General features: G+C 42.5%; 1 gene segment (V, D, J or C); it reads right to left on the bottom strand.

Annotated features, from left to right (window-relative positions):
- Positions 1-3951: 3951 nt before the first annotated feature.
- Positions 3952-8008, bottom strand: LOC143134646 (T cell receptor alpha variable 6-like). The segment is given in 5 exon segments: positions 3952-4103; positions 4763-5144; positions 5349-6631; positions 7609-7717; positions 7913-8008. Coding segments are annotated over 3 exon segments (624 nt in total).
- Positions 8009-27112: the final 19104 nt, after the last annotated feature.

Genomic DNA, 27112 nt, shown 5'->3' with positions numbered 1-27112 from the left:
TTGCCCTTCCAGAGAAACAGATGTATTCAAATCATCGTTTTGCTTGCTTGAATGCGAACTCAGAGTGATGTTAACCTACAGTAGGCCTATTTAAGTTAACGACGTGGTTGTTGTGAGAGCACGATTCATTGGCGCTTGCAGTGTTCGGCCGTAGGCTATGTCTACGTGCGCACCTGCCAGGCTAAGAGCCAAAGAAATCACCCTGTATATTCACTCCAAGTTGGCCTACCATAACTTACCAACTCTAGCCTACACTGTAGACCATAAACTGGCTATTTATATTACCAATGTATTTGTATTCTGTATTCTGCTTTATGAAGCAGAATTACGCACTGCTACTTGGAACGTACAACACAACATTTTTGTTGGCAGGAGAGAGAATGACAGCGATTAACAAATTGCACTTGTTGCTGGTTACCAATAAATAGGGCCTACTATATATTTTTTTGCAAACAACAAACACAGAAAGGATGGAGACAACAAAGCTAGAGATGGGCAGGAACAAGGTCAATTGGTAGAGATGCTTGTCAAAACGTTAGGAGCTGGATGTGTGGATGAATGAAGCATAGCTTTATAAGCATGCACACTGTTTAAAGTTAGGCTAGGCTACACGGTAAACTACAAGTAAAAGTTAGCTTTTTTTAGGGCTGGATAAAGTTGACCAAATGGATATAGGCTGTTAGGCGTGAATGAAGTAGGCTACTTTGTTGCTCCAACCCTTCCAACGTTAATGGGGACGGATGTTGACATTTTCCGTATTTTGCGTGAGAAACCCGGGAAATCTCCCTTATTTTCATTGTTCAATATTGACAGAGCTATGGAACGAAAGAGAACGTTATATGGCGACAGAAATCAACAATCAAACAAGCCACTTTGATTTGGTGATTTTTTGCTGTTTTCATTAATACAAAAGATGGGTGACCCCCCCCCCCCCTCCTAGACAAAAAAAGTTAGGTGACCCTCCCCTCAACAAAGAATAAAAAGACATGACCCTCCCCTATTTTCCTCCGGTGACCCCGTTTATAAATAACGAACGGTCCCTTATATAATTGAAGTTTTTGTACAGTCCTGTTGGGTTCCTGTCACTATGGGATGCAGGGGGAAGTAGTAGATGGCAGAGTCTGAGACTTCAGCAGATAAGAGCTCCAGAAACAGCTGTCTCTTCTTACTGTTCAGTTTAACAGACAACCCATGGACTGATGGATCTGCTTTTTGTGTGTGAGTTCCTTCAGTCAGAAGGAATAAGAACACTGGCCTTGATCTGGTGTACTGGAGATACCACAGCAGAGAGTCTGAACTGTAAGCTACACAGTAGTTACATATGAGCATGATGGGATTCCCCTATTTAGAAATCTATTCAGATGCTAGTGACACTATATGCTGACCTGCTGTCAGTCCTGCAATATAAAATATAGTCAATATATTAATTTTAGAATAAAATGCATCGTTAAAAGCATTAATAACTGTAAAGCATTACCTGTGTGATTACCTGTGAAAAATATTAAAGGCCAAACAACACAGAGAACTTCCTTGTTGGTTTTCAGAAAGAAACGGTGTACAGAACATAACTGACACTGTCACATTGGAGAGCTTGGTGTGGTATGAATTGAATTGAATTGAAATGCAAATCCTCAACCCTTCAACCCCACCCCCCGTTTTGGGAGGGTACATGGCTCTAGGAATGACATATAATATAATATAATATAATATAATATAATATAATATAATATAATATAATAACTATATAATACATGAATACATATTCATAGTTTTCATGGTTGTCAGTTAAACATATATAACACACATCAGCATTTACCTAGAAGCAAGTAGATAATGATCATAATCAACTTTCAGTTAAGTTCATTGACAAGAGAGTTTCTCTTCACAGATAGACAGTTCACACAGTGGAACATGAGGTGTAGATCTGCTGTAACCTCATCTGGTTTTCATGATCTCAATATACAGCATAGAGCGCCTCCTTCTGGTGTCATAGTGACATGAACATGTAATGCATTAGATTAGAGTATTTATGAGAAGAGGGGTGCTTAAAATCATGTGATAAAATAATATATACGGAAGCCATAATTACTGCTCAGGTCGATATTAATTTACATTTTTGGCTTTACAGTATGCAAATCAAATACAAGTGAATACATTTATGTATTGTAATGCATATATATATATATATATATATATATATATATATATATATATATATACATAGAATAAATCTATGTGAATACATACTTTTTTGATCCTCAAGGGGAAATTCAAGGGTCTCAGTAGCTTACAGACATAACACACAACATGCACTTACAGCAGAAATGGTAAACATAAGTATAAACATATAACTAAACTCCACTGTACAATAAAGACAGTAGAAGATAAGAAAACTAACAAAACTAAAAACTAAATACACTATATAAGTTAAATTGAGTAAGTCCAATGTGCAAGCATAAGACGCTTGTAGTGACAGGGCCGGGACTGGTGAGGTGCTAAAGGGAGTGAGTGTCATGGTGAAGGTGCAAACAGTAGTCCAACTATAGTCCTTAGTTATGTGTGCCTGGTAAGGTGCTCAAGAGAGTGAGTGTCATGGTGAAGGTGCAAAAAGTAGTCCAACATTAGTCCAACAGTGCAAGAGTAAGGTCTAGAGACCAGCATAAATAATATAGACAAATAGGAGAGTAAAGTATAATGTAGACAAGGTAAAATAAAAAACTATTTCAGTGCAAGAACAGGTTGAGGTAATAGGGTTATAGCCATTCATTCATTCAGTATTGTATCAGAAGCCTGACCGCAGCCATTGATCATGTGTGCTAATATAGCATGAAAAACAGTGTAACAGTAAAACAGTAGTGAAAACATTAGGCTGTGTACATTAGTAAAACAGTAGTAAAACAGTAGTAAGCAGTAGTGGGCAGTCAGTACTCAAAAAACATGGACATGGAGAGGGTGGAGAGGCAGACAGACTAAGCAGAGAAGTCTATCTCTCCTCTTCCCTTTAGTGAGGTATTGAACAGTTAAATTAGCCTGGCGAGCCAGACACACATTAAAATGTAGGGTCTGGGCACTCACCGTTCGCAGTGCTCAGTCCGAGGGGCGGGATAATCAGTTGTCTTTCAAATTCCCTCTGCACGCAATAGGACGCAATAGGATATTTGTTTTCAAGTAGCAGGGAATTCAAGCCAAACCGTTGCAACTCTGCCATCAATCAGTTGTGCATGGCAGTGAGCGAAGTCTCCAGCTGATCAAGCTCTTTTGGTTGTTGATAGTGCTGTAGAGCGGATGACATTCATTGTCCAAGATGTTGATCAGTTTGTTTAGGGTCCTTTTGTCAGATACTGAAGTGATGCACTCCAGTTCAGCTCCCACTACAGAGCCAGCCTTCCTTACCAGCCTGTCAAGTCGCCCAGCATCCTTCTTCTTCTCTTCTTATATATATATATATATATATACACACTTTGTAATCTTTTTATACATCAAGGGTTAAGCTCATCCTTTAACTCAATTTTCAAAATATATATGCCTTAATTGTGTATCAATTAGATGTATTATATGTGTATTTGTTCATTTTATTATATGTATTATAAGTGCATCTACAGATATTTAAAATTATAATAATTAAAATTAAATTACAGTATATTGTAATTCACATGAATACAGATCAGTAAAATGTTGAAACATGTATCAGCACATTGAATCAATAGTCAGAGTATACACATACTGTCTGTGAAGGGGGCATGTTGAATCTCCCTCCTCCTGCACATCTGAGAGGTTTTTGTACAGCAGAGTCTGAGTTCCTGTCACTGTGGGCACCAGGGCGCAGTAGTACACAGCAGAGTCAGACGCCTCTGCAGAGGAGAGCTCCAGAAACACACGCTTTTCCTCTTTCTTTATGGAGGGAGTCAGACGGGGAACTGAGCCTGAAGTGGTACCAGCCTCATATATGTAGTAGAGGAACACTGGGATGGAGTTGGGAAACTGCCGATACCACTGTAAGTTTTCAACACTACCACTGTAGTTACAGGAGAAAGTGACAGTTTCACCCTCTATGACGACCAGTGAAGAATGCGAGGATGTTATGGTATTTCCGACAGATTCTCCTGTGAATGATGAACAAAGAGATGAAGAGCATGTGAAGCTGCCAGTCCTTTTAAATGGAGGTAAAATTCAGACAAGCACAAATTCATCTGGATATCACTGAAACATGCCTCTATGATGGACTTTACAGTACATTTCATTCTTCTATACTATACTATACTATACTATACCTTGTTAATATACTTAACTATACATGCATTATGATAAAACGCCTATTACGACATCTACAAAGATCTTACCTATTAAGAGAGACAAGAGCAGGAATGCACGTAGTACCATCATGACTGGCCTGCACTGACAGAGTGACTGCAAGCATCTCAACACCTTCTTTACACACACATACATTTCCTGACTCCGCCCCATCCACTGGAGTTGGTTATTGTTGTTTAAAAGTGGTTTAATGATATAAATTAATGACTATTGGCTGGTGCTTTACTCATTTAAAATTAATTCTACCTAATATATTTCAACTGGAATCATAATTGGGTATAAAACGAGCACTGCAGATACATTCACAGATACTAATTTATGTTCATTTTATTATATGTATGCATATTCCATCTAAAGATATTTAAAATGAAATGAATTTCGTTCACAGTATATTCACATGATAAATACAGAACAGACTGGATTAATAATCAGAGTGTAAAAATGAATGTACTGTCTGTGAAGGGGACATGTTGAATCTCCCTCCTCCTGCACATCTGAGAGGTTTTTGTACAGCAGAGTCTGAGTTCCTGTCACTGTGGGCACCAGGGCGCAGTAGTACACAGCAGAGTCAGACGCCTCTGCAGAGGAGATATCCAGAAACACACGCTTTTCCTCTTTCTTTATGGACGGAGTCAGACGGGGAACTGGGTCTGAAGGGGAACCATGCTCAAATATGAGGTAGAGGAACTCTGGGATGGAGTTGGGATACTGCCGATACCACTGCAAGTTACTGACACTGCTACTGCTGTAGTTACAGGAGAAAGTGACAGTTTCTCCCTCAATGACGACCAGTGAGGAATGAGAGGGTGTTATAGTATCCCCAACAGATTCTCCTGTGAATGATGAAGAAAGAGATGAAGAGCATGTGAAGATGGATATTTCTGATATATGCTTCTGTGATGGAGTCTAGATGATTTGAGATAACTAGATAACTTGAGTATAGAGTATATACTTAACTTTACATGCATTATTATATTACGCCTAGATTTTACTTCCTTATGGTGATAAATATAAATGGTAATACTCAAAGATCTTACCTATTAAGAGAGACAAGAGCAGGAATACACGTAGTACCATCATGACTGGCCTGCACTGACAGAGTGACTGCAAGCATCTCAACACCTTCTTTACACACACATACATTTCCTGACTCCACCCCATCCACTGGAGTTGGTTATTGTTGTGTAAAGGATCAGCCAAAAAATGGTTTAATGACATTAATTAATTACTTTACCGGCTGATGTTTTACTTTTAAATTGAATAATACCTAATATTTCAACTGAAACCATAATTGGGTATAAAAAAAAAACACTGCAGATACATTCACAGATGCTAAGTGATGTCTATTATAATTTGTGTAAACATGAATGGGCTAATTTTAACGCAATACTGTGGTCCATACGAGCCAGATGGTACTAGTCATGCACTAACACAAACTCTTTCCTCTGACTCAGGGTGTTTTCACACTTGGTCCCTTTCAGCCTTCTAAACAAACTCAGATCGATGACTCAGTATTTTTTGTACAAAACATTCCAAACAAACTCTAAACCATTAAAAGCCAAACGGTGATCACGGCGCAATTCATCTAATCTGTGCACTGTGCACTTTTTGCATTGTAGTCTATTTTATCCTCCTTAATATATATAAACTATTATCATAGGGACTATAACAAAACAGAATACAGACATTTGTAATTTGGCTACACCCAAACAAATGTGGTCTAATGTTAAGCTAATATATATCCTTACAACTTGCTGTTGTGAAATTGCTGGGAATTTAATTGATTAACACATCACATAAACTGTTATCGAGTGTTGTTGATACACAATAGGCAACTTGTGTCCTCGGAACCAAATCTGACAGCAGCTTTGGAGTTTTGGAAGTAGGCTGCAGTTTCTGGTGGATACATAACTGGCATGCGTAGGCTTTTGGTAATGTAAAAGCAACGACTGAAATGCAGTGTTGAAACACGTGTATGAAACATGTTAAATATGAAACACTGATCTGGTACAAACACTGACCCCCCCTGACAATAGATAACTTGTGTCCTCGGAACCAAATCTGACAGCATCTAATCAACATGTAGTGTTGAAATGTCGCCCCACCCTGTTTCCCAGTCATATTGCAGTCCAAGTGCAGCTGTGTTTTCTGGCATGTGAAATATCGACTGAAACTTTGCTGAGAAAAAAGGTTTGGTAAGTTTGCTACCTTGTAGTCACCTTTGAAGACAGACAAGGATCTACAGCTGAAGTCTGTTTTTGCCTCACAGTACTGATGAGATATCATGCCGAGGAGCTGATTTTCATTCCCACATTTCACACTAGAAGATGAAAAGAGATATTATTTCAAATAATATAAAATGCATGTACAGTAGGTATATGGACAAAGTGGTCTGGAAACAGATTAATGAACATTTTATATTTTGATTCATCTGCATGTTTTAATTTTAATTTTGTATGTCATACAGATTTAATTGTTATATGCCTCTAAAATGTTATTGGGTTTTTGTTACCTTGGTGTTATTATTATTATGAACATGATGAATTAAAGGAGAATTCCGGTGTGATATTGACCTAAAGTGTGTTGAAACATGATACCGAGTGTGAACGTATGTCTCATTGCCCATCTCGGCTTGTCTCCTGAACTCCAAAATCTGGCGCTAGTTAGCCGATGCTACCAACAGCTTTTTCAATGGTGGTGCTTCGGCATCGGGCTAGCCATGCAAATAAATCACTGTTTTACACCATTTACGAGGCTCAATGTATCTCCACACTTCATTGGTAGACTTCCGAGGGCCCTGCCATTTAAAACGAGACACTGAGAACTTTGAAAAAGCACTGGTAGTTTACTTACAAGATGATTTATACAGACAGTATCTTCACGAAGTTTGGCGTTTGCAGCCATCTTGAATTTAGTCACGATAAGTCAAGCGACGAGTAAGAATGAACATAAGGGATCAGATTCCAAAAATAATGATAAGGGATCAGATTCCAAAAATAATTCTGTGGAAATGCATGAATTCCAGTTGCTGCTACTGGAAGAAACTGGAATCCATGCATTTCCACAGTCAGGTTTTTGTACAGCAGTCTGTGGTTTCGTGTCACTGTGGGCCTCAGAGCACAGTAGTACAGTGCAGAGTCAGAGACTTGAACAGAGGAGATCTGCAGAAACACTTGAGTTTTCTCTTGGTTTAGTTTCCCCATCAGGCGAGGATGTTTGCCTGGGCTCGGGTCTTTCCCAGTGGCGTGCATTACAAGCAGGAGGAACTGTGGAGCTGATCGGGGATACTGGACATACCACTGGAGATAATCTGCAGAGGAGTAGCTACAGGACAAGTTAACATTCACTCCTTCCTCTGGGAACACTTCAGTTCTGTCTGAAGTAATTTTCTGTCCTGTGCAAACACCTTTAAAAAAAACAAAAAGAAAACACATATTTGAAATGTTTCAAATAGTTTCAAATATTATTTGGTCAGATAATTTTAATTGTTATTATGTTATATATAAATAATGTAATGTTATTATATATAACTGTGTCAAAATGCAGAACCCTGCAATATTTACTGGAATATTTACTGGAATACTGCCCATTTATATGATACCTGTTAGGATGCTGAGCCAAAGAACTCTGTAGAGTAGCGTTGTTAACGTCATCTCCAGAAAATAAATACAGCTTGAACTGAACCCTTCAAACATGTTTGCAAGGCCTACAGGGTGACTGAGGAGACAAAATGTGTCTTCTATGCTCCTCCTACAGTCAATGCCCTCATACAGTAGCAGAGTCAGCAGCAGAGGATGCTGATTGGAGAACTCTTACACTGACAGTGATCATAATTGAACGAATCACTCTGCACTCTGATATACTGTTTAAAACGTCATGTTACGAGAAGAAAATTACTTTTTTCTCATGTGGAATAATTATTTCTAATCAGTATCTTTCTCACAGTATAGTTGGATGAATTACCTAACTATTCCCTAACACCTACAATATTCAGCTTTACTGTGTATAAAAACATTGAATATCTACAGTAACTGCTGATTGAAGTTTATAGCACAATTTATTCATTAATTTGTAGTAGAGCTATGCTGAGGGCACTGTGAGATAGGTTTGGTCAGACAGGTTGTTGTGTGGGTGTGTACGGTGTTGTTCTCACTGTGGGCTGCAGGGCACAGTAGTAGACAGCAGAGTCAGACACTTGCAGATTCCTGATTGTCAGAGGAACAGAGCTGGAGGAGAAGGTGCAGTGGAATCTCTCACTGAACTCAGTGCCGTTATGGCCAGATCCAAACTTGCCCCTGCCTAGTAAGTAAGTGGGCACACTGTTTGGTTACTGTTTATACCAGAGAAGATAAGGATTGCCTGCCGTCTCATATGCACAGGCGAGAGTCACCATCTCCCCTTCAGTACTGATCACATTGGATTCCGTTTGATGAACAGAATCTCCTCTGCACACTGCAACTGGAAAACAGGGAAATGCTCATTGGCATGTATCACATTATTTCTGTCTTACACATTTCTATTTCTACACATTTATCGCTCTGCAAGTGAAGATCTACTGTACCGATGCAATTTGCCACTACAATGACAAAGATCCTCATCCAGCAGCCTGAGAGAGGCATCCTGTGTTGAAACACTGCCAGCATCAGTGTGATGAAGCAGACAATATGAGACCTGCAGGGAACACACTTTAGTTTGACATGCCACTGGCACCATGACACCTCCTAGTGGCTTAAATGGGAACAAGAGCATGTCAACATATCCTACACATGTATTAATTTAGCAGACACTTTTATCCAAAGTGATTTACATGTTGACCATTTGGAAGACTTCTCATTTGCCTGTGTATTTGTGAAAAGAATGTTTGATGTATATATTACTCACACTTGTGCTCAGTAATCCTTTTTTGTGAATTACTTCAAATCAATTGATTTGTTAACAACAATGAGCCCCCACAATGTTGATTGAATAAACAAACAGATAGATACATAACTAATTAATACAAACGGATATAGTTATGATTATGAATATCTTAGCTTGTTTTAATAATGTCAATCACCAATAACAACTGAGAAATGGCACCATGTGAACTCCTTGACTATGATTAATGCTGATTAAAAGACTCTTCAAAATGTTCTTGAAAGTGTGGACCATGACTTTGATGCCATTTAAAGGGACACCAGGCAACGTTTTCGTGTTAATTACTCATCTTCGTAAGTCGGTATATGGTTAAATGACTCATTACAGCGCGAATGAAGACTCTCTCGCCTGCCCCTACTGCCTCTAGGAAGAATATCCCGCTTGCAAGTTCAGTGTATCGAACGCGCCGACCGAAGCAGGATCAGTTTACAGCACAGAGGCAGGCTAACGAAATGCTAGAGATTGTTGCAAACGTATGTGGCCTGGTGTCCTTTAAATGTATTGGCATTTGAGGCTCTTGCAGACTGCATGCCAGTATTTGCATTTAAGGTGTAAGTATGAGTAGAGAGTTTTTGTCGGAGGGTTGAGTGACACTGTGGAGCTCAGGGAACAGAAATACAGCGTAGACAACAGAGTTCAACACTTGCAGATTCTGGATGGTCAAAGGAACTGTTTTTGAAGTTATGTTGAGTGTTGTGGAAAATGACAGACGAGGGTCTACATCTGACGTCTGATTTGGCCCAGGAGAGAACATGCTGAGAAGATGCTGAGGAGCTGAGTTTGGATGCTGGTGATACCACTGTCAAGACTGTGATTTGAGGAGGAGTAGCTGCATGAAAGGGTTAAACCAGATCCCTCCATATGAGAGAACTCAGTACTATATGGAGTAATCGTGTCCGCATTTATGAGCCCTGCCAGAGGAAAAGAAACAGAAATGTATGTAACCTGAAATATGTAAATATAACAGCTATGAATGAGAGTTGTGCATATATCAGTATGCATAATACTGTATGTGCTGCTGTTTTCATTCCCATTCTTTAAAAAATAATAATAATAATTTTGCTGTGTAATACTGTTGCAAATTTAGAACTGCTCTTACCTAAGAAGGCTAAAAACAGTAGCAGTGCTACATGAATCATCATGGTACTGTCCATAGTGTAGTTCATGAGGCAGGGTGGTATGCAGATCTGCTTGGATTCAGTTCTTCACCTTCACTTAAATCTGATGTCACCATGATGCTGTCTGTTCAGCTCCTCATCTGACTGGTAGAGGGTTGGTGAACTTCATAATATCGTTGGTGATAAGGATAATGATAAAACTGAAAAAAAACTGTTCCCATCACTTTTGGAGACATCCACATGATAATATGCCCACTATGTTTTGAGTTATGGTAACTGTTAAAAAGGGCGGCTGGCCCTTCAAGACAGCTATGGACTGAGCGGAAAGTGCGTTCTAATTGAGAACGTTGGCAGCGCGAGCTTGCAGTGCCAGAGAGAATATCAGCGCAGCTCGGAGTTGTCCGTTAAGATTTAAGTTGAAGTTTAGTTGACATGTTTTAGCCATTTAGATTGCTGTTTGATTCAAGAAGTGTGCGTTCCTAAAACAGTGAGTAATGCTTTCATGTCTTGTATGTTGATGTTAATATTTAGACGGTAATTTCATGCTAAATGTAAGTTTAAATGTCGGGTGTCAGTTGAGTGAGACGTTACCGTTTGAATGTTTGATTTAGTAACGTATGCCTAGATAATTATCTGCTGAGTGAAATCGCTAAGTTGTAGGCTACATGTAGTTTATGTAGTTGAGGTAATTCGTTTGTATTTCAAGTACTCATTATACTTTATTGTATATTTGTTTCTTGTAGACCACACAAACACACAAGATACAGTCCTTTCATCGAGCCCAAAGGCAATCTCAGTTGTAAATCATGCCTCAAGAATAAAGGATATTCACTTTGGAAGATCACGGATTCATGTGCATTCATATTAAGGGTTCTAACCGACTCTCCACAGCGTTCTGAAATATTCAAATCAGCATACTTAAACACTCTAAAACAATTTGGTCCTACGAGCCGGGATAAAGCAGATAGCTGTGTGAAGATGAATGCCCCTGAGTTACAGCACACGGTCACCAGAATAAGAAGACAGGAAAATGTTCCAAAGCACCTTCTGGATTATGACCTGAGTGGACCAGGATCAGCAATCAGGGGCCTTGCACCGGCGTTGCAGCAAGTGGTCGAACAACAGCATGAAGGGGATGAAGTGGCCAGCTCCAGATCTGTATCACCAATAAGTCAAATTGAGCTAGCAACACGGCCCACTGTCCCTGAAAAGATACAACTGGTGCAGTGAGATCCAAGTGACACAAGCCAGAACCATCCTCTAAGCAATCGGAGCTTAGACATCAACATCTCTGAGTTAGTAGCTGTCGTTCAAGAAGTGAGGCAACAGAATGTCACCCTCCAGCATCAGTTACAGAGCCTAATGGCTGAGTTCAGAGCCCCACCCCATTATGCTGCCCCAGTGTCGTCACAACACTTACTGCCACCAAAGATTGACGTGTACAGCCACCCATCATCCTGCCTGACACAGACACTTGACGGCCCTTCCCAGCCCTTGCAGCAGCCGAGAGCAAACTACGCTTACGCCAGTCCCCATCCCAGCTTCACCGGTGTAGACCAGTATGGCCAGAGAAAGCAAGCTCATTCTTCACATCTCCCGTATGGCTTAAGATGCGATAGCACGCTCAATGCAGACCCCGGGTACACCCCCTATCGTTCCTGTCATATGGATATGTCTCCTACACGTGAAACTGTATACAGAGGGCCCAAGGCAACCATCCCATGTATGACTTCACCTGACCCAAGACAGTTCTCCAGGATGAAGACAGCACTTGAGAACATTCTGCCTGAAGATGCCACAGAGAGATACAAGTAACAAATCCTCACTGACCATCTCAAGTGTGAGGAAGCCCTTCTCGTGGCAGATTCATATGTTAACTCCAGACACCCATACACCGATACAATGCTGGCCCTCACCAAGATGTATGGGCAACCACACAAACTGGCCTTACAGCGGATATCGGAAGTGATGGATGGCCCAAGTGTCCGTACTGGTGATGTACAGTAAAGTCCTTTAAGGGCAATAACCGGTGTTGGCGCTGCGGCCGTGGTCACCAAGCTGCTAAATGCACGCTGAAGGCACCTTGCAAGACATGTAACAGGAGACATCTGCTTGTCCTGCATGAGGTTAATGAGAGAGAGGATGAGGCGCAACCCCCAGCAGAAGCCCGTGCAGAGAGCTGTCTCACAAATACAGTCAGCCATGTTCTGTATGTCGACCGTCCCACTTACAACTGTAAAGTGCTCCTGAAGATCAGTAAAGTCATCATCAGGAACGGGAACCGATCCATGGAGGCCTACGCTGTACTTGATGACGGTTCGGAGCGGACAATTCTCCTCCATTCTGCAGTGCAAGAATTAGGCCTTGTAGGCAAACCAGAGAAGCTTATCCTCCGCACAGTCAGACAGGAGTTACAGGTCCTTCATGGGGCGGCCATCTCGTTCACTATATCCCCGGCTTCAGAGCCTAAGAAGAGCTTTGAGATACAGAATGCGTTCTCTGCTGAGCAGCTGGGGCTAGCTGAACACACCCATCCTGTGAGTGCACTCCATACAAGCACCTGGCTGGGCTACCTCTCCAGACCTTGAACCGAGTCCACCCCATGCTATTGATCGGCTCTGACTACACCCACCTCATCATGCCGATAGAGCCAGTTCGACTGGGTCCTCTAGGTGGACCTGCTGCCGTGAGGACAGTCTTGGGATGGACGCTGCAAGGACCAGCACAAGACATCAGCTTCGGCCATAGCTCATCACAGTGCCTCTTCACATCGACAGCTCCCACATCTGACCTGATGTCATGTGTTGAGAAACTGTGGCAGCTTGACGTGATTCCGTATCACAATGAGAAGGTGGTCGTCAGGTCACGTCAAGACCGGGAAGCCATGACCCTGCTCCAAGAGCAGACAGTGAGAGTAGACATCGGTGGTGTCAAACGTTACGCCACACCCCTCCTCAGAGTTAAGAACATGCCCCGGCTACACGCCTCACCAGAAGCAGTGCTACCGCACCTGAGGGGTATCGAGCGACGATTGACAAAGTTGCCGGAGCAAGCCGCAGCATACCAAGCCGAGATTCACAAGCTTAAGGAAGCAGGATACGCCGTGAAGTTGGAGCCACATCAGATTGACGGCACAGAGGAAGCATGGTATATACCACACCACATAGTCCAGCACAATGGAAAGAACCGGGTAGTCTATAACTGTTCCTTCCAGTACCAAGGCCTTAACCTGAATGACTTCCTACTCCCTGGCCCTGCCCTAGGCTCCTCTCTCTTGGCCGTGCTGCTACGTTTCCGACAACACGCAGTCGCCTTCAGCAGTGATGTACGTGCCATGTTACACCAGGTACGGCTGCTACCCTCTGATCGACCACTGCTGCGGTTTCTCTGGAGAGACATGAATCGGGACAGAGCCCCAGATGTTTACGAGTGGCAGGTACTCCCCTTTGGCACAACTTGTAGCCCTTGTTGTGCTACATATGCATTACAGAGGCACGTCCACGACAACACCCAGCCAGAGGAGGAAGTTCAAGCTATCATTGACCAAGCGTTCTACGTGGACAACTGTCTGCATAGCCTTACCTTACGGGAAGCGGCCAAAGCCCTCATAGACAGACTCCAACATCTCCTAGCTGAGGGAGGATTCGATCTGAGGCAGTGGGCCAGTAATGACCCGTCCATCATAAGCCACCTTCCCTCTGATGTGAAGTCCACTAGCTGTGAGCTGTGGCTCAGCCATGGCCAGTCGGATGTCCAGGAGTCTGCCCTTGGCCTACACTGGAACTGCAAGTCAGACACGCTCTTGTACAAGGTCTGCAGGGTGGAGTATTCTGCCGTCACAATGAGGAACATTTACAAGGTTCTTGCCAGCCAATACGATCCCCTCGGATACTTAGTCCCATACACGACCAGAGCGAAAGTCCTGGTGCAGCGTTTATGGGATAAGAAGCGCGACTGGGACGATCCGCAACTACCTGAAGACCTGCTGGATTCATGGCATTCGTGGGAAGCAGAGTTGGAACACCAACCTGAGATAACACTGCCCAGGTGCTACTCTACTCCCAGAATGGACCATCCAAGCAGCATTCGAGACGTCCATGTGTTCTGCGATGCCTCAGAACAAGCTTACGGTTCTGTTGCGTATCTCAGGACCGAGGATCCAGACGGCGAAGTGGAGGTCTCCTTCCTTGCTGCACGGTCCCGTGTGGCACCCCGTAAGCAGCAGTCGATTCCCAGACTAGAGCTGTGCGCGGCTCTGACGGGAGCACAGCTCCTCAAAGTCATATCCACAGAGCTGACCCTCAAGATCAACTCCAGCACACTCTGGTCTGACTCGCTGACTGTACTTACCTGGCTGCTGTCGGATTCCTGTCGCTACAAGGTCTTCGTGGGCACACGCGTTGCGGAGAGTCAAGAGTTGACAGAATCTGCCTCCTGGCGTTATGTCCCTACTGGGGACAATCCAGCCGACGATATCACCAGAGGACTGCCTCTAAGAGCTATGCGCGATGACAGTCGATGGGCATATGGCCCCAAATTCCTGAAGTCACCCTCCGCTCAGTGGCCTGACCAACCAACCTTCGTAGTCCAGGTGCCTGAGTGCGAGTTAAAGAAGGCGACAATGACCATGACAAGCATCCTGGCATCCGCGACCTCACCGTTGCCAGATCCGGAGCAACATGAGACCCTCGGCAGATACCTGCAAGCTGACGCCGACGTCTCCCTCACCGCAGATGCCTACAAGTCTGCTGAGGTAGCAGTTCTGCAACAGGCCCAGAGGGACTCGTTCCCTGATAAAGTTGCCCAACTCAAAGCCGGTAAGCCAGTGGCAAAGTCAAGTCGTCTCCTGTCACTCGCCCCAGAGCTCGATGAGACTACCTTCGCCGCTGCACTGACCTGGCCTCAGAAGAAGCTCACCCTATCGTCCTTGAATCTAAGCACCCGCTAACCAGGTTGATCATCCAAGACTATGATGAGAAGCTGTGTCATCCTGGGCCTGAGAGGGTATTCACAGAAATCAGGAGGCGATACTGGGTGTTTCAGGGGCGTGAGGCAGTGCGTCGACACCAGAAGAGCTGTGTCAAGTGCCAACAGTGGAGAGCACGTCCAGACCCACCGAAGATGGCTGACCTTCCACCGTCGAGGCAACGCATCTTCAAACCCCCTTTCTACTCGGCTGGAGTAGATTGTTTCGGGCCCCTCGTTGTCAAGATTGGCCGTAGGAATGAGAAGAGGTGGGGAGTCATCTTTAAATACATGACCACCCGGGCTGTCCATCTCGATCTACTCAGCAACATGGACAGCGACGCCTTCCTAATGGCGCTGAGGCGCTTTATAGCACGGCGGGGGAAGCCCTATGAGCTCCTATACGACCAGGGCACGAACTTCAAAGGAGGAGAGAGGGAGCTCCAGCAGGCCTTCAACGCTCTCCACCCTGAGCTCCAAGCTCAGTTAGCCAGCCAGCAGATCAGATTCGTCTTCAACCCACCAGCAGCTCCTCACTTTTGAGGTTGCTGGGAGAGAGAGATCCGTTCTCTCAAAGCTGCACTTCGTGTCACCATAGGGGATCAGCCTGTATCTGAAGAGGTGCTACGCACCGTCCTTGTCGAAATCGAGGGAATCCTGAATTCCAAACCCCTGGGGTACACCTCCTCGGATATAGCTGACCCTGACCCAGTCACCCCCAGCTGTTTCTTGATGGGCCGGCGGGACACTTCCCTGCCTCAGGTCGTCTACGAGGGCCCAGAGACTTTGGGACGAAGAAGATGGAGGCATAGCCAAGTATTAGCAGACCACTTCTGGAAGCACTTCCTGACCCACTACCTTCCAGGTCTCCAGGCTCGCCAGAAGTGGCGGACCGAGGCAGCAGAGCTACAGGTTGGCGAAGTCGTCATGATTGCTGACAACCAACTGCCCCGAGCTCTCTAGCCAGTAGGGAAGGTCGTCCAAGTCTTCCCAGCCTTTGGCAGAACGTTGGCAGCGCGAGCTTGCAGTGCCAGAGAGAATATCAGCGCAGCTCGGAGTTGTCCGTTAAGATTTAAGTTGAAGTTTAGTTGACATGTTTTAGCCATTTAGATTGCTGTTTGATTCAAGAAGTGTGCGTTCCTAAAACAGTGAGTAATGCTGTCATGTCTTGTATGTTGATGTTAATATTTAGACGGTAATTAATGCTGAATGTAAGTTTAAATGTCAGGTGTCAGTTGAGTGAGACGTTACCGTTTGTTTGATTTAGTAACGTATGCCTAGATAATTATCTGCCGAGTGAAATCGCTAAGTTGTAGGCTACATGTAGTTTATGTAGTTGAGGTAATTCGTTTGTATTTCAAGTACTCATTATACTTTATTGTATATTTGTTTCTTGTAGACCACACACACACACAAGATACAGTCCTTTCATCAAGCCCAAAGGCAATCTCAGTTGTAAATCATGCCTCAAGAATAAAGGATATTCACTTTGGAAGATCACAGATTCATGTGCATTCATATTAAGGGTTCTAACCGACTCTCCAGCGTTCTGAAATATTCAAATCAGCATACTTAAACACTCTAAAACAGTAACAATAAACTGTCTGAGTCAGATGGTACACTAGAACACTAACATAAACTCTGACCTCTGATTTGAGTCAGATGGATTACTAAAATAGAGAAAAAAAACTATAATACATGTAATGTGTTTATTCTGAAAAATGACAGTTGAGAGAGAGAGAGAGAGATTTAGTATTTGTATGTTCATGAATTGTACCATTTGTAGCACAATCAAAAACAGTTTATACTGTAGTTTAGACAATTGTCATGACAAAAGATGTGTCATATGTGGCCTCCTGTTAGACACAACTGTGTGTGTAATTTTAGTTTTTGTACAGTGTTGTTAGGTTCCTGACACTGTGGGCTGCAGGGCGCAGTAGTAGACAGCAGAGTCTAAAACTTCAGCGAATGAGATCTCCAGAAACAGCTGTTTCTTCTTACTGTTAACTTTAACAGACGACCCATGGATTGATGGATCTGCTTTTTGTGAGTTCCTTTAGTCAGACAGTACAAGAAACAAGCTGCGGGGCAGACCAGGTTAAGCTCACCCATTCGCCAGGTTCTTCTCCTGATGACATGTTAATATAAGGGCCCTATCATGACAGTCATCGTCACTCGTCAAAAGCTTATTCAAATTTAGTAGGATGTGCAGTACACATTGGGAGGGTTTTCGTTATCAAACGCCGAGCGCATGGCGCAACAAGGTGTTCCTCAGTTTTTTTTAATCAGTCATGGGTGTGTTTTGGGCGTAACATCATTTAAACCAATGAGAATGACATCTGTCATTCCCTTTAACGGCGCAAAGCGCGATATCAAATAAATTCATCGGTATTTTGACATTCAATGGCGCATTTGAAGGAGGCTGCTTACAAGACTGTATGGAATAGTCATCCCACTAAACCAGTGGTTCTCAAACTGGGGGTCGTCAAAAATATTGGAGTGGTTGCGAAATTATTTGCATTTGATTTTTTGTAAAGTCAAAGGCTCCCATTGACATAATGCCTTTGATGTTGACCTATACCTACAGTATGAGAGAAGACATTTTCTGCCTCTGCTTCCAATCCCCATCTCACAACATTTCAAAACCAAATTATGTCGGTTAGAGAGAAGGGGGTCACGAGACCCCCTCATTTTTTGGGGGGCCGCCAGACAAAACGTTTAAGAACCACTGCACTAAACCATGCTTTACTAAAACCTAGCATAGCCTTCACACATTTGCACTCCTCTATTATTTGAACTCATTGGCAAAGTGAAACTAACTTCACCATGGTGTCAGTCAACGACAAGACAGTTATATGCAGTAACTTTCATTATTGACTGACAATGGGTTACCATCAAAAACATAGGCTGGAAAAAGCAACACTTACCCTAATATTGCTCAAATGACTGAATAAAAAACATTTATCCTGCAGAGGAGTTGCTTATATCTTGTGACAGTGCGTCTTCAGCTGTGCTCCATACGTGTCTCTCGCCTCTCCCCTAATCACTTTTAACCGTCATTACCCATTTGCTAATGAACCTGTAAGGAAAACTTAGATATTTTACACTATGTGATTATGTGATTTGGTTAATTAGAAACATACTTACCTGAAAGGCTAAACCAGGGGTGTCACTAGACCTTATTCACTGGGGCACGTGTCTTAGTAAAAGTCTCCAGTGCCCCAGTAAAATTCTAGCGCTGCTCTCACTGGAAACGGCATTCATGAGCGCATCTCCGTGCCTGCTTTAATCATGGCTCGAGCCTGTCACTTACCAGCCAATAAAAAAAAAAACAAGGAAAAAAAGAAAGGGGCCATAATAGCCAATCAGGAAATAGCACCTCTGTAGCTGGGTAAGATTGAACGCAACAACCAATGAAAATCGTTCACATGATTCTTCCGACTGTTTCGTTGTACAGTGGAAACCGCTGGAGCTCATCACACCACTTTGAGCGCAGAGTAAGTCGTTCCCTTAATGTTACAACAAATTCACAACTTGTTTGACAGAAAATATGACAAGTTGATCGATGTTAGAGAATGTTGCCCACATAATTAGCATCTGTTTTTCAATGCTTAGCGTCAAATTTGTAGCCTAAATTTAGCAACAGTTTACCAGCTTGTGCTCTCTCCCTGACACACACACTCACACCATGGGTAGGCTGCATGCACACATGCAGACAATTAATAATGATTTACGTATAGTGTAGAGAGAGTGCAGTAAAAGTAGCCTATACTGTTTGTGAAGCTGTCCTACTGTAAAACTAAACATAGCCTTCTGATAAACTATTCAGAGATGGACATCAGAAAATTCTTCCTGAACAGAGGCAGAAGGAGAGGAACAGTGAGGAGAGATGAGGAGGATGAGGGAGGTATGATAATTGCCCACATTAACGGTAACATTAATATTTATGTTAAAGTGCCAGTGCTGTGATTTGATCAATGGTTTAATGGCAAACTTAAATAAGTTTGCTCCATTTGCAAATGTAGACTATAATAATCTACACAGACTCTGTAGATTATAGGCTACATTTGGAAATTATCACCAAAAGTCAATATGAAGGCTTTCGTAGGCTATTTAAGCTACAAAGAACTGCAGTATTGCCAGGATGACTATAGGACCCTTGCCTGGGAGGGAAGTATATCTCAATTTTGACTAAAAAATAAGCTTTCCCTTGTGTTAGTAGGAAAGCCTATTAAATTCATGCAGTGAGTATAGGCCTACTTATGCCTATGTGTTTGGATGTTGCTGGATAGTGGTTCTTACAACAATTTAGGGAGAGAGTGCTGGTCCTACAGTATGACAGTGACAATAATGATTTTGAAGCTTGTAGCCTACCCGTAGGCTAGCCATTTATTTCATATTGCGCCACATTTTTTTTTTTTTTTTTTTTTTTTATGTATTGGGAGTTGGGGGCCTGTGCCCCAGCAAAGCTCTAGATCTAGAATCGCCCCTGGGCTAAACGATTACCATAACCTGTAAAAGAAAAATTATAATTTGTAGCACTTACCTGTTACCCTGGAAATCCAGAGTTCTCGCGAGAGCACAATTTGAATTGTGCCCGCAAGATACTCTGGCCACAAGCAATGATCCAAATTTCTTCTTTCTCTCGAGCGAGAGGGACCCATAGATATATACACTAGATGTCGCCTTCTGCTTCTCAGCATGCGTCAACACCGCCGCCATCATGGTACAGGGATCTGAAGCGCTAAACTAGTTCTCCTGTATTGTCAGCGTTACCTATTTAGCGACGTTTGGCCATCCCCAGCGATAGAAAACCTTTTTAGCGATTAGCGACAAATTTGGGAACTTCTCACAATGATGGCAAATCGGCTTCTTTGCTGTTGAAACGTAAGAAAATCACCTTTCTCATGGCTTTGTCATTTATGAATTCAGCTACATCTCGTTTGCCCATTGCACTGACCCATGATTATAAAAGTAACGACTGGCGTAGCCTATGTAGTAGCAGAGGTAAATGTTTTACAGATCTACAGCAACTTCTGGTGAGATTACAACTTACACGTGTAAACGAGACGAGGGTATGTGGCCTCAACCAGAGCCTGTCTACGAAGAGCCTGTTTACTTTCATTGTATCGAACCTGGTTGCAGTTTACTCATTGTTCCTCTAGGGGCCACCGCTAGCTAGTGCAGAATGAATGGGAGTCTATGGGGCTAGACGGGTAAAATGTATCTTTATTATCGTCTTAAGCTTAGTTTTCTCTAGACTCAACCATAAATACATGCCTGTCAGTTGGAACAACCCAAAAAACTAGATAATTGCTTGAGATTTTGACGATTTATGGTGATTTTATTTTCGCTAGATCTTTGCCCAGATTGACGCTAATGCATTATAGAGGAGTGGATCACTGAAGCAAGATGGCGTCTCGATTGACGCATTCGTTCCAATGAACAGCAGTAGTCAAGGCGACATCTAGTGTATATATCTATGAGAGGGACCAATCAAATCGGTGTAGGCGGGACAAAGGCGAGCTACACTGATGACGACAGTGCTGCGACGTCCGGAATCATCTAGAAAACATTGCAAGATGGCTACCGATGAACACCAGTTGTTTGAAACGGCTTTGGCCGCTACAATAAAGGATTTAGATTTGGCTTTTCAACTAAAAGAGGAGCAGAAAATCGTCCTCAAATCGTTCCTTTGCAAGAAGGACGTTTTTGCAGTTTTGCCGACCGGGTATGGCAAGAGTTTAATTTATCATAGCTTCGCTAGCTTCGCTGGTAGCTAGTCGCACTGGATACGTCACACCGTGAATTGTTGTGATTGGTCGTAGCGTTATCCAACTGCGTGCAGTGAGAGTTTCAAATGCATGCTTGGTGCCGCCCCCAGGCCCGTCGCTAGAAGGCAAGCAAACCAAGCAATTGCTTGGGGCCCCGAGCTGGCCAGGGGCCCCAAGACAACGACTGGTTAAAAATAAAATGCAACGACAAACTGTGAGCGCCCCTTTGATAGTCAATGCAGTAAAGTGCAACGACACTGTTACCGGCAATACCGGGATCCCCCTCAAGGGGGCCCCTCTCAGTAGTCGCTGACAGCAGCCAGCCAGCCAGCCAGGTTTGTGATCTCTGCTGCCGCGAAAATATAAAACAGGCACTCATGATGAAGCGGAGTTATGCGTCCGGAAGCCAGAAGAGAAAGGAAGAGGATGACAAGAAAAAACAAGATAGTGGTAAGTGATAAATTACACTGGATAAAATAGCTTTACTTGTCTTGTACAAATGGTGTAATGTCGCAGCAGGAAGGCTAGCCTAGCAAAAAATGTTTACGTTAACTACCTGCCTGACGGCCCATGCTGCTTGTAACAAACTAGAACAGTTAGCGCAACTTTTTTTCCCGAACGGACGGAATATGGTTACATACTGTAATATGTTTATTAACAGGATAAGGAAGACGCAGATCTGTTCCAGAATCACTGTTTATCGTATGATATAACATTGCTATAGCTTTGTAATAGGTTTTGATGAAAGTGGCATAGCTTCTCTGCTATACTAACTATTCGACCGTGATAATCTATTTACCAAATGGGGGTTAGGAAAACCACACGATAAATTCCGTGCATCAAAGCAGACTGGAACATTCATGTCTAGTAGTATTCATGCACGCCAGCTGTTTACTGTCTTTAAAGCATCAGGTGCGTCTGTCTAATTCTCAAACAGCAGAATGCTTAAATGCTATGTTAAGCTACAAGTAGGCCTAGGTCAATGTATAACATTAGCTTGGGATGTTTTTGCAGTAAGCATTGGTAGTTGGGAAAGCAGCTGCATCCCTTCTAAATATCAAAATATGGAAATGCTAACATATCTTTTCTTTCTCCCTCAAGGTGCTTTGCTTAAATTTCTCAGCCCTCAGGCTCTTCCTAAGGATACCTCCACTGATGAAGATGGCCTGAAAGGTTAATCTTATGTGTGTGTGTGTGTGTGTGTACTTTGGATGTTGGATTTTTAAATTGCTATACAAACTGCACTCTTTATAGTTTGAACAATGCATCCTTTTTCTGCATAAGATGGCAGTGTTTTATTTTCTCACTTTGTGAGAACTGAAAAATGTTAATGTGAGTGTGTGTGTGTGTGTTTAAGTATGTTGGATTTAGTTATTGTGCACTTTTTTACATTTATATTGGATTTTATGGTATGGTGGTGCAAATGTTCGAATGTTCAAAACTAATGCACAGTATATATATATATGCAACTGCAGTATTGCACTGTCAAAATTTTGTGTTTATATAAACTGTCGGTGAACTTAAACTGTATGGCTATGCGGTGGTTCCTGTAGGCTTTGCGTGCTGTGGGGGGGGGGCCTCCATGTCCATTTTGCTTGGGGCCCCCAAATTCCTTGAAACGGCCCTGGCCGCCCCTCGAATTGGGCCATTTTCATTACTCGTGGCCAGACCCTTAATCTGAAAGATTCCAGGGTCTGGTTTACCAGGCTACTTACCTGTGTAATTTGTATTTATTGCAGATTTACCTTTTCTTCATTAAATTCATCCAAATACGACACTCCGCCTGTTCCTTAGGGAAGATAATGAGGAAACGAGTTTAACTTGCTGTTTCATGCTAGATGAGAACAGTGCAGGTTGAATCTAGCCCGGTAATGACATGATGACCTCATTATAGCCCACTGAAGTCATAATTCGATAACGTCTAAGGATCGCCACTGGTGTAATTGATCAAGCATAGATCATATTCAATATTATTGGTGGTGCTAAGGTGGTGGGGGGTTCCCAAATCAAAGTATGCTTTGGGTCCCATAGGACCCCATAAAGCCGGTTCTGCCTAGAAGACTCTGGAAAATAAGCTGCAGTTGTTTAAGAGTGACTCTGTATCTTTTCTCTACAAGAGCAAGAGAGGAGTAGAAGAGTGATAGAGAGCTGTTTCTGCCAGAGCCAAATCTTCAATAAACGCATGTTAGAGGTGGGTAATGTTGACAAGTACAAAGAGTACTGAACCAGTGGTAAGGGACACCTTTAGGACATCTTTATATAGAAGCCATTGAGGTGCCTGATCAGGATATGTACCAGTGTCAAATAAACAACAATAATAAAAGCACTATGTTATACCATTGAATATTGGACAACAAATTAATGTATTTGAAAGGAAAATGACACACCAAAGTCAACAGTTTGACAAATGCAGTCAAATATATCAGGTAATTTGTATTTTGTGTAACAGTTTATTACAACAGCATGCATTTCAATGATGCAACAGGTGTGACCACAGATGCTATTCACCGGAAAACCTCTGATGGTGTTAAACTGATATCAGAGCACTGAGAGGAAATTACTTTGATCTCTGAATAAAAAGCATCCTATTTATTTAGTTTTTGTACAGCTTCTCTGAGTCTTTGTATCACTGGGCTACCCACAGAGCACAGTAGTAGAGAGCTGTGTCTGCCAGAGTCAGATCTTTAATGATGAGTTCAGTAAATGTTTCACCAGTATTAGAGGTAAATCGTGGGTCTGAGCTCTTATCACTACTGTATGATCGAGCACCTTTGTATAGAAGCCATTGTGGTGCCTGATGAGGATACTGTCTGTACCAGTAAAGGTGAACATTACGGCTGCTTGTCTCATATGAACATTTCAGGGTCACTGTTTTCATTCCTTCTGGGTGACTTACACGGTCCTGATCAGGATCAATGCTGTCAGCTATTATTTCTGCAAACAAAATTTCTGCATCAAAATTTGCATCTTAAAAAACATGAGAAAAAAAGAGAAAAAAGTCAGTTTACCAGTGATGATAATGAGAATCAGAAGTAGTGGTTTGCCCATGTCCCTTCCAGATCAGTTGTTCTTGGTATGTGTGTGTGTGTGTGTGTAATTTGTTGTCTGATGTGCTGCTCCGTGGATGACTGAAAGTGTGTCTGTAGCTACCTTTTAGGAAATACATCAGGAAGTTACACTCTCATGTCACACAGCACAACAGCATTATTACACTCATTAACGATTTCTCTTCATTTAGTGGGTCATGACTGAACATGTTGTACGTTTAGTGAGGGTTTTTAAAACACCTGTTTTTTTCATAGGTGTTTTTAAAAATTGGTGTTGAATCATTGCCGTCTTGAGATAAGTTTCAATACTACATTTAAAACATTACAATTAGGCAAAAGGGGCTGGATGGCGTCATGTAACTTTAACAGATCAGTTGTTCTTGGTATTTGTGTGTGTAATTTGTTGTCTGATGTGCTGCTCTGTGAATGACTGAAAGTGTATCGGTACCTTTTAAAAGAGAAAGGAAATACATCAGGAAGTTACACTCTCATGTCACACAGCAGGTTTGTGTGTGTGTGTGTGTGTGTGTGTGTGTGTGTGTTTGTGTATGTAGGTGTGTTTGTATGTGTGGGTGCATGTGTGTGAGGGTGTGTGTGTGTGTATATGTGTGTTCATGTGTTTGTGTGCGTATGCGTGTTTGTGCATGTTGTGTGTGTGCATGTATGTATGGGTGCATGTGTAGTGTGTGTGTGTGTGTGTTTACTTTACGTGTCTTTGTGTGTTTGTGTGCAAACAGTAACATGGTGAAAGCTGCATCAAGAAAGTGAACCCAATACTGACTGGTTGACACTAAGATGCTGCCTTCAGGTTAGCCCCGCCTTCACCTTACACTGAAAGACCGGGGTACACGAAACATGGTGGGCATGTAACCCACATGGATAGCATGGAAACATCGTTTTGATCTGTAGCCCCCCCGCTGGACTGGATCCCCGAAAGAAGGGTAGGGCAGACACAGTTTTCTGTGAATATCTCGAGAACCCTAGGGTTTAGGAGGACCATTTTTTTTTTGTATGTTGATCTCAAGGGGCCATGTCAACCCATTCCATAACCACTCATTTCATGTATAGCGCCACCTAGTTAAACACAAAAAAGTAAAAATGAGGTGTTGTAATCGCAGGTATCTGTGACCTAACATAGTCAAAACTGCACGAAATTGGAAGTGTAGGATCATTATGACACCCTCTGTATGCACGCCAAGATTCGTGGAAATCCGTTCATGGGGGGCCACACAATAAATTAATTTATGTTACTATACACCAACTGGCCTGTAGGTGGCCGGAGACAGTTTTCTGTGAATATCTCGAGAACCGTAGGGCCTAGGAGGTCCATCTTTTTTATGTATGTTGGTCTTAAGGGGGCATGTCAACCCATCCCATTACCACTTATTTCATGTATAGCGCCACCTAGTTAAAAATTAAAAAGCAAAAAATGAGGTGTTTTCATCACAATATCTCTGGCTGACAAGGTCAAAACTGCACGAAATTAAAAGTGTAGGATCATTATGATACCCTCCGAATGCATGCCAAGTTTTGTGTACTTTCGTTCGTTTCGTGTACTTTTCTAAATGTATGTGTACATTTAGTGACGTACACCAACAAGGATTCCCGGGACACTGAAAGACCGGGGTACACAAAACTTGGTGGGCATGTAACCCCACATGGATAGCATGGAACTGTCGTTTTTCGTTTTGATTTGATCCGCTGGACTGGACCCCCCGAAAGGAGGGTAGGGCAGACACAGTTCTCTGTGAATATCTTGAGAACTGTAGGGACTAGGATGACCATTTTTTTCTGTATGTTTGCCTCCAGGGGTCATGTTAACCCAGTTGATGTGCACACATGTGCACAAACAGATACACACACACACACACATACATTCACAGTAATCATACGTATGACACATACTCACACAGTAGACATATGTACGCTTGCATGCACAGGCACATACGCAGGCACACACACAAGCACGCACACACACACACACACACACACACACACACACACACACACACATAACATAAACATGTACATGTACATGCACACATGCACACAATTCAAGAATTTCTCAGAATTATGAACAGGCAAGATGGAGGTGGGGTTGTATAAAATTAATTTTACATGTGAAATCTATGAACTAATCATGTTTTGGTACTTGTTGTCTAGCAGCTATCAGTGAGAATTGAGTGTGGATAATGCAATTTAGTGAGACAGTTAGAATCATATAGGCCTTTCAGCGTGATTTATTTTTGTGGAAAAAATGTGCTGGACTGGGCGGCGGTCATATTTTGTACCGCTCTGTGGTACATCTAGTTACACATGCATCAGCAGGTCTTGCCATCATAGTGTGCTAGGATCAATCTGCACAGCACTGTACTGATATGACTGTTGAAATACCATTTCCCAGTGTGATATGTATATCCTATAGTGTTTTCCATGAGCTTTGTGTTAGACACACATTGCACTGTGTTTGTATCTGTGTAAAGGACACCCATCTATAACCTACTTTATAATTTATGGTAGGAATGATAATAAAATGTTTGGCTTGGTAGCTGGCCATGGTCCAAAAGGGATGGGATGCATATATGCTCACAAACGATCTCTGCTGACACTCCCTGTGGATAAGGGGCAATGTGGGCCTAGAGCTATGAGTAAAATGGAGTGACTGGTGGCCGCTGGTCAGTCAGACGAAAATAAATGTCACTTATTTTTAATTGATAGTTCAGAATTGTCAGAAGTTACATTCTATTTATTCATTTCTCATTTAGGTCATCAGTTTTCTCCACGGAACGAATACATTGTTGTTGTTTGCTATTTCTTTGAGCCACTCACAGGATTATTTGTAGTAATATTTTTTATGTGTGCCAGATGTAACAATCTTGGTGGTTGGTTAGTGTTTATTGCCCTCTCCACTTTACAGTAGGTGTTCACATCAGAAAGTAGGGAATGTATCAGGCAAGTATATTTGTCTTTAAAACATTAT

The sequence above is a fragment of the Alosa pseudoharengus genome, unplaced genomic scaffold, assembly GCF_046254945.1.
Source record: "Alosa pseudoharengus isolate Yale_2024_CS ecotype anadromous, Long Island Sound unplaced genomic scaffold, YU_APseudo_1.1 YU_APseudo_1.1_scf_2, whole genome shotgun sequence".
Classification (NCBI taxonomy): domain Eukaryota; kingdom Metazoa; phylum Chordata; class Actinopteri; order Clupeiformes; family Clupeidae; genus Alosa; species Alosa pseudoharengus.
The sequence above is the reverse complement of the archived record's forward strand: the minus strand, read 5'-3'. Positions and strand labels throughout refer to the sequence as shown.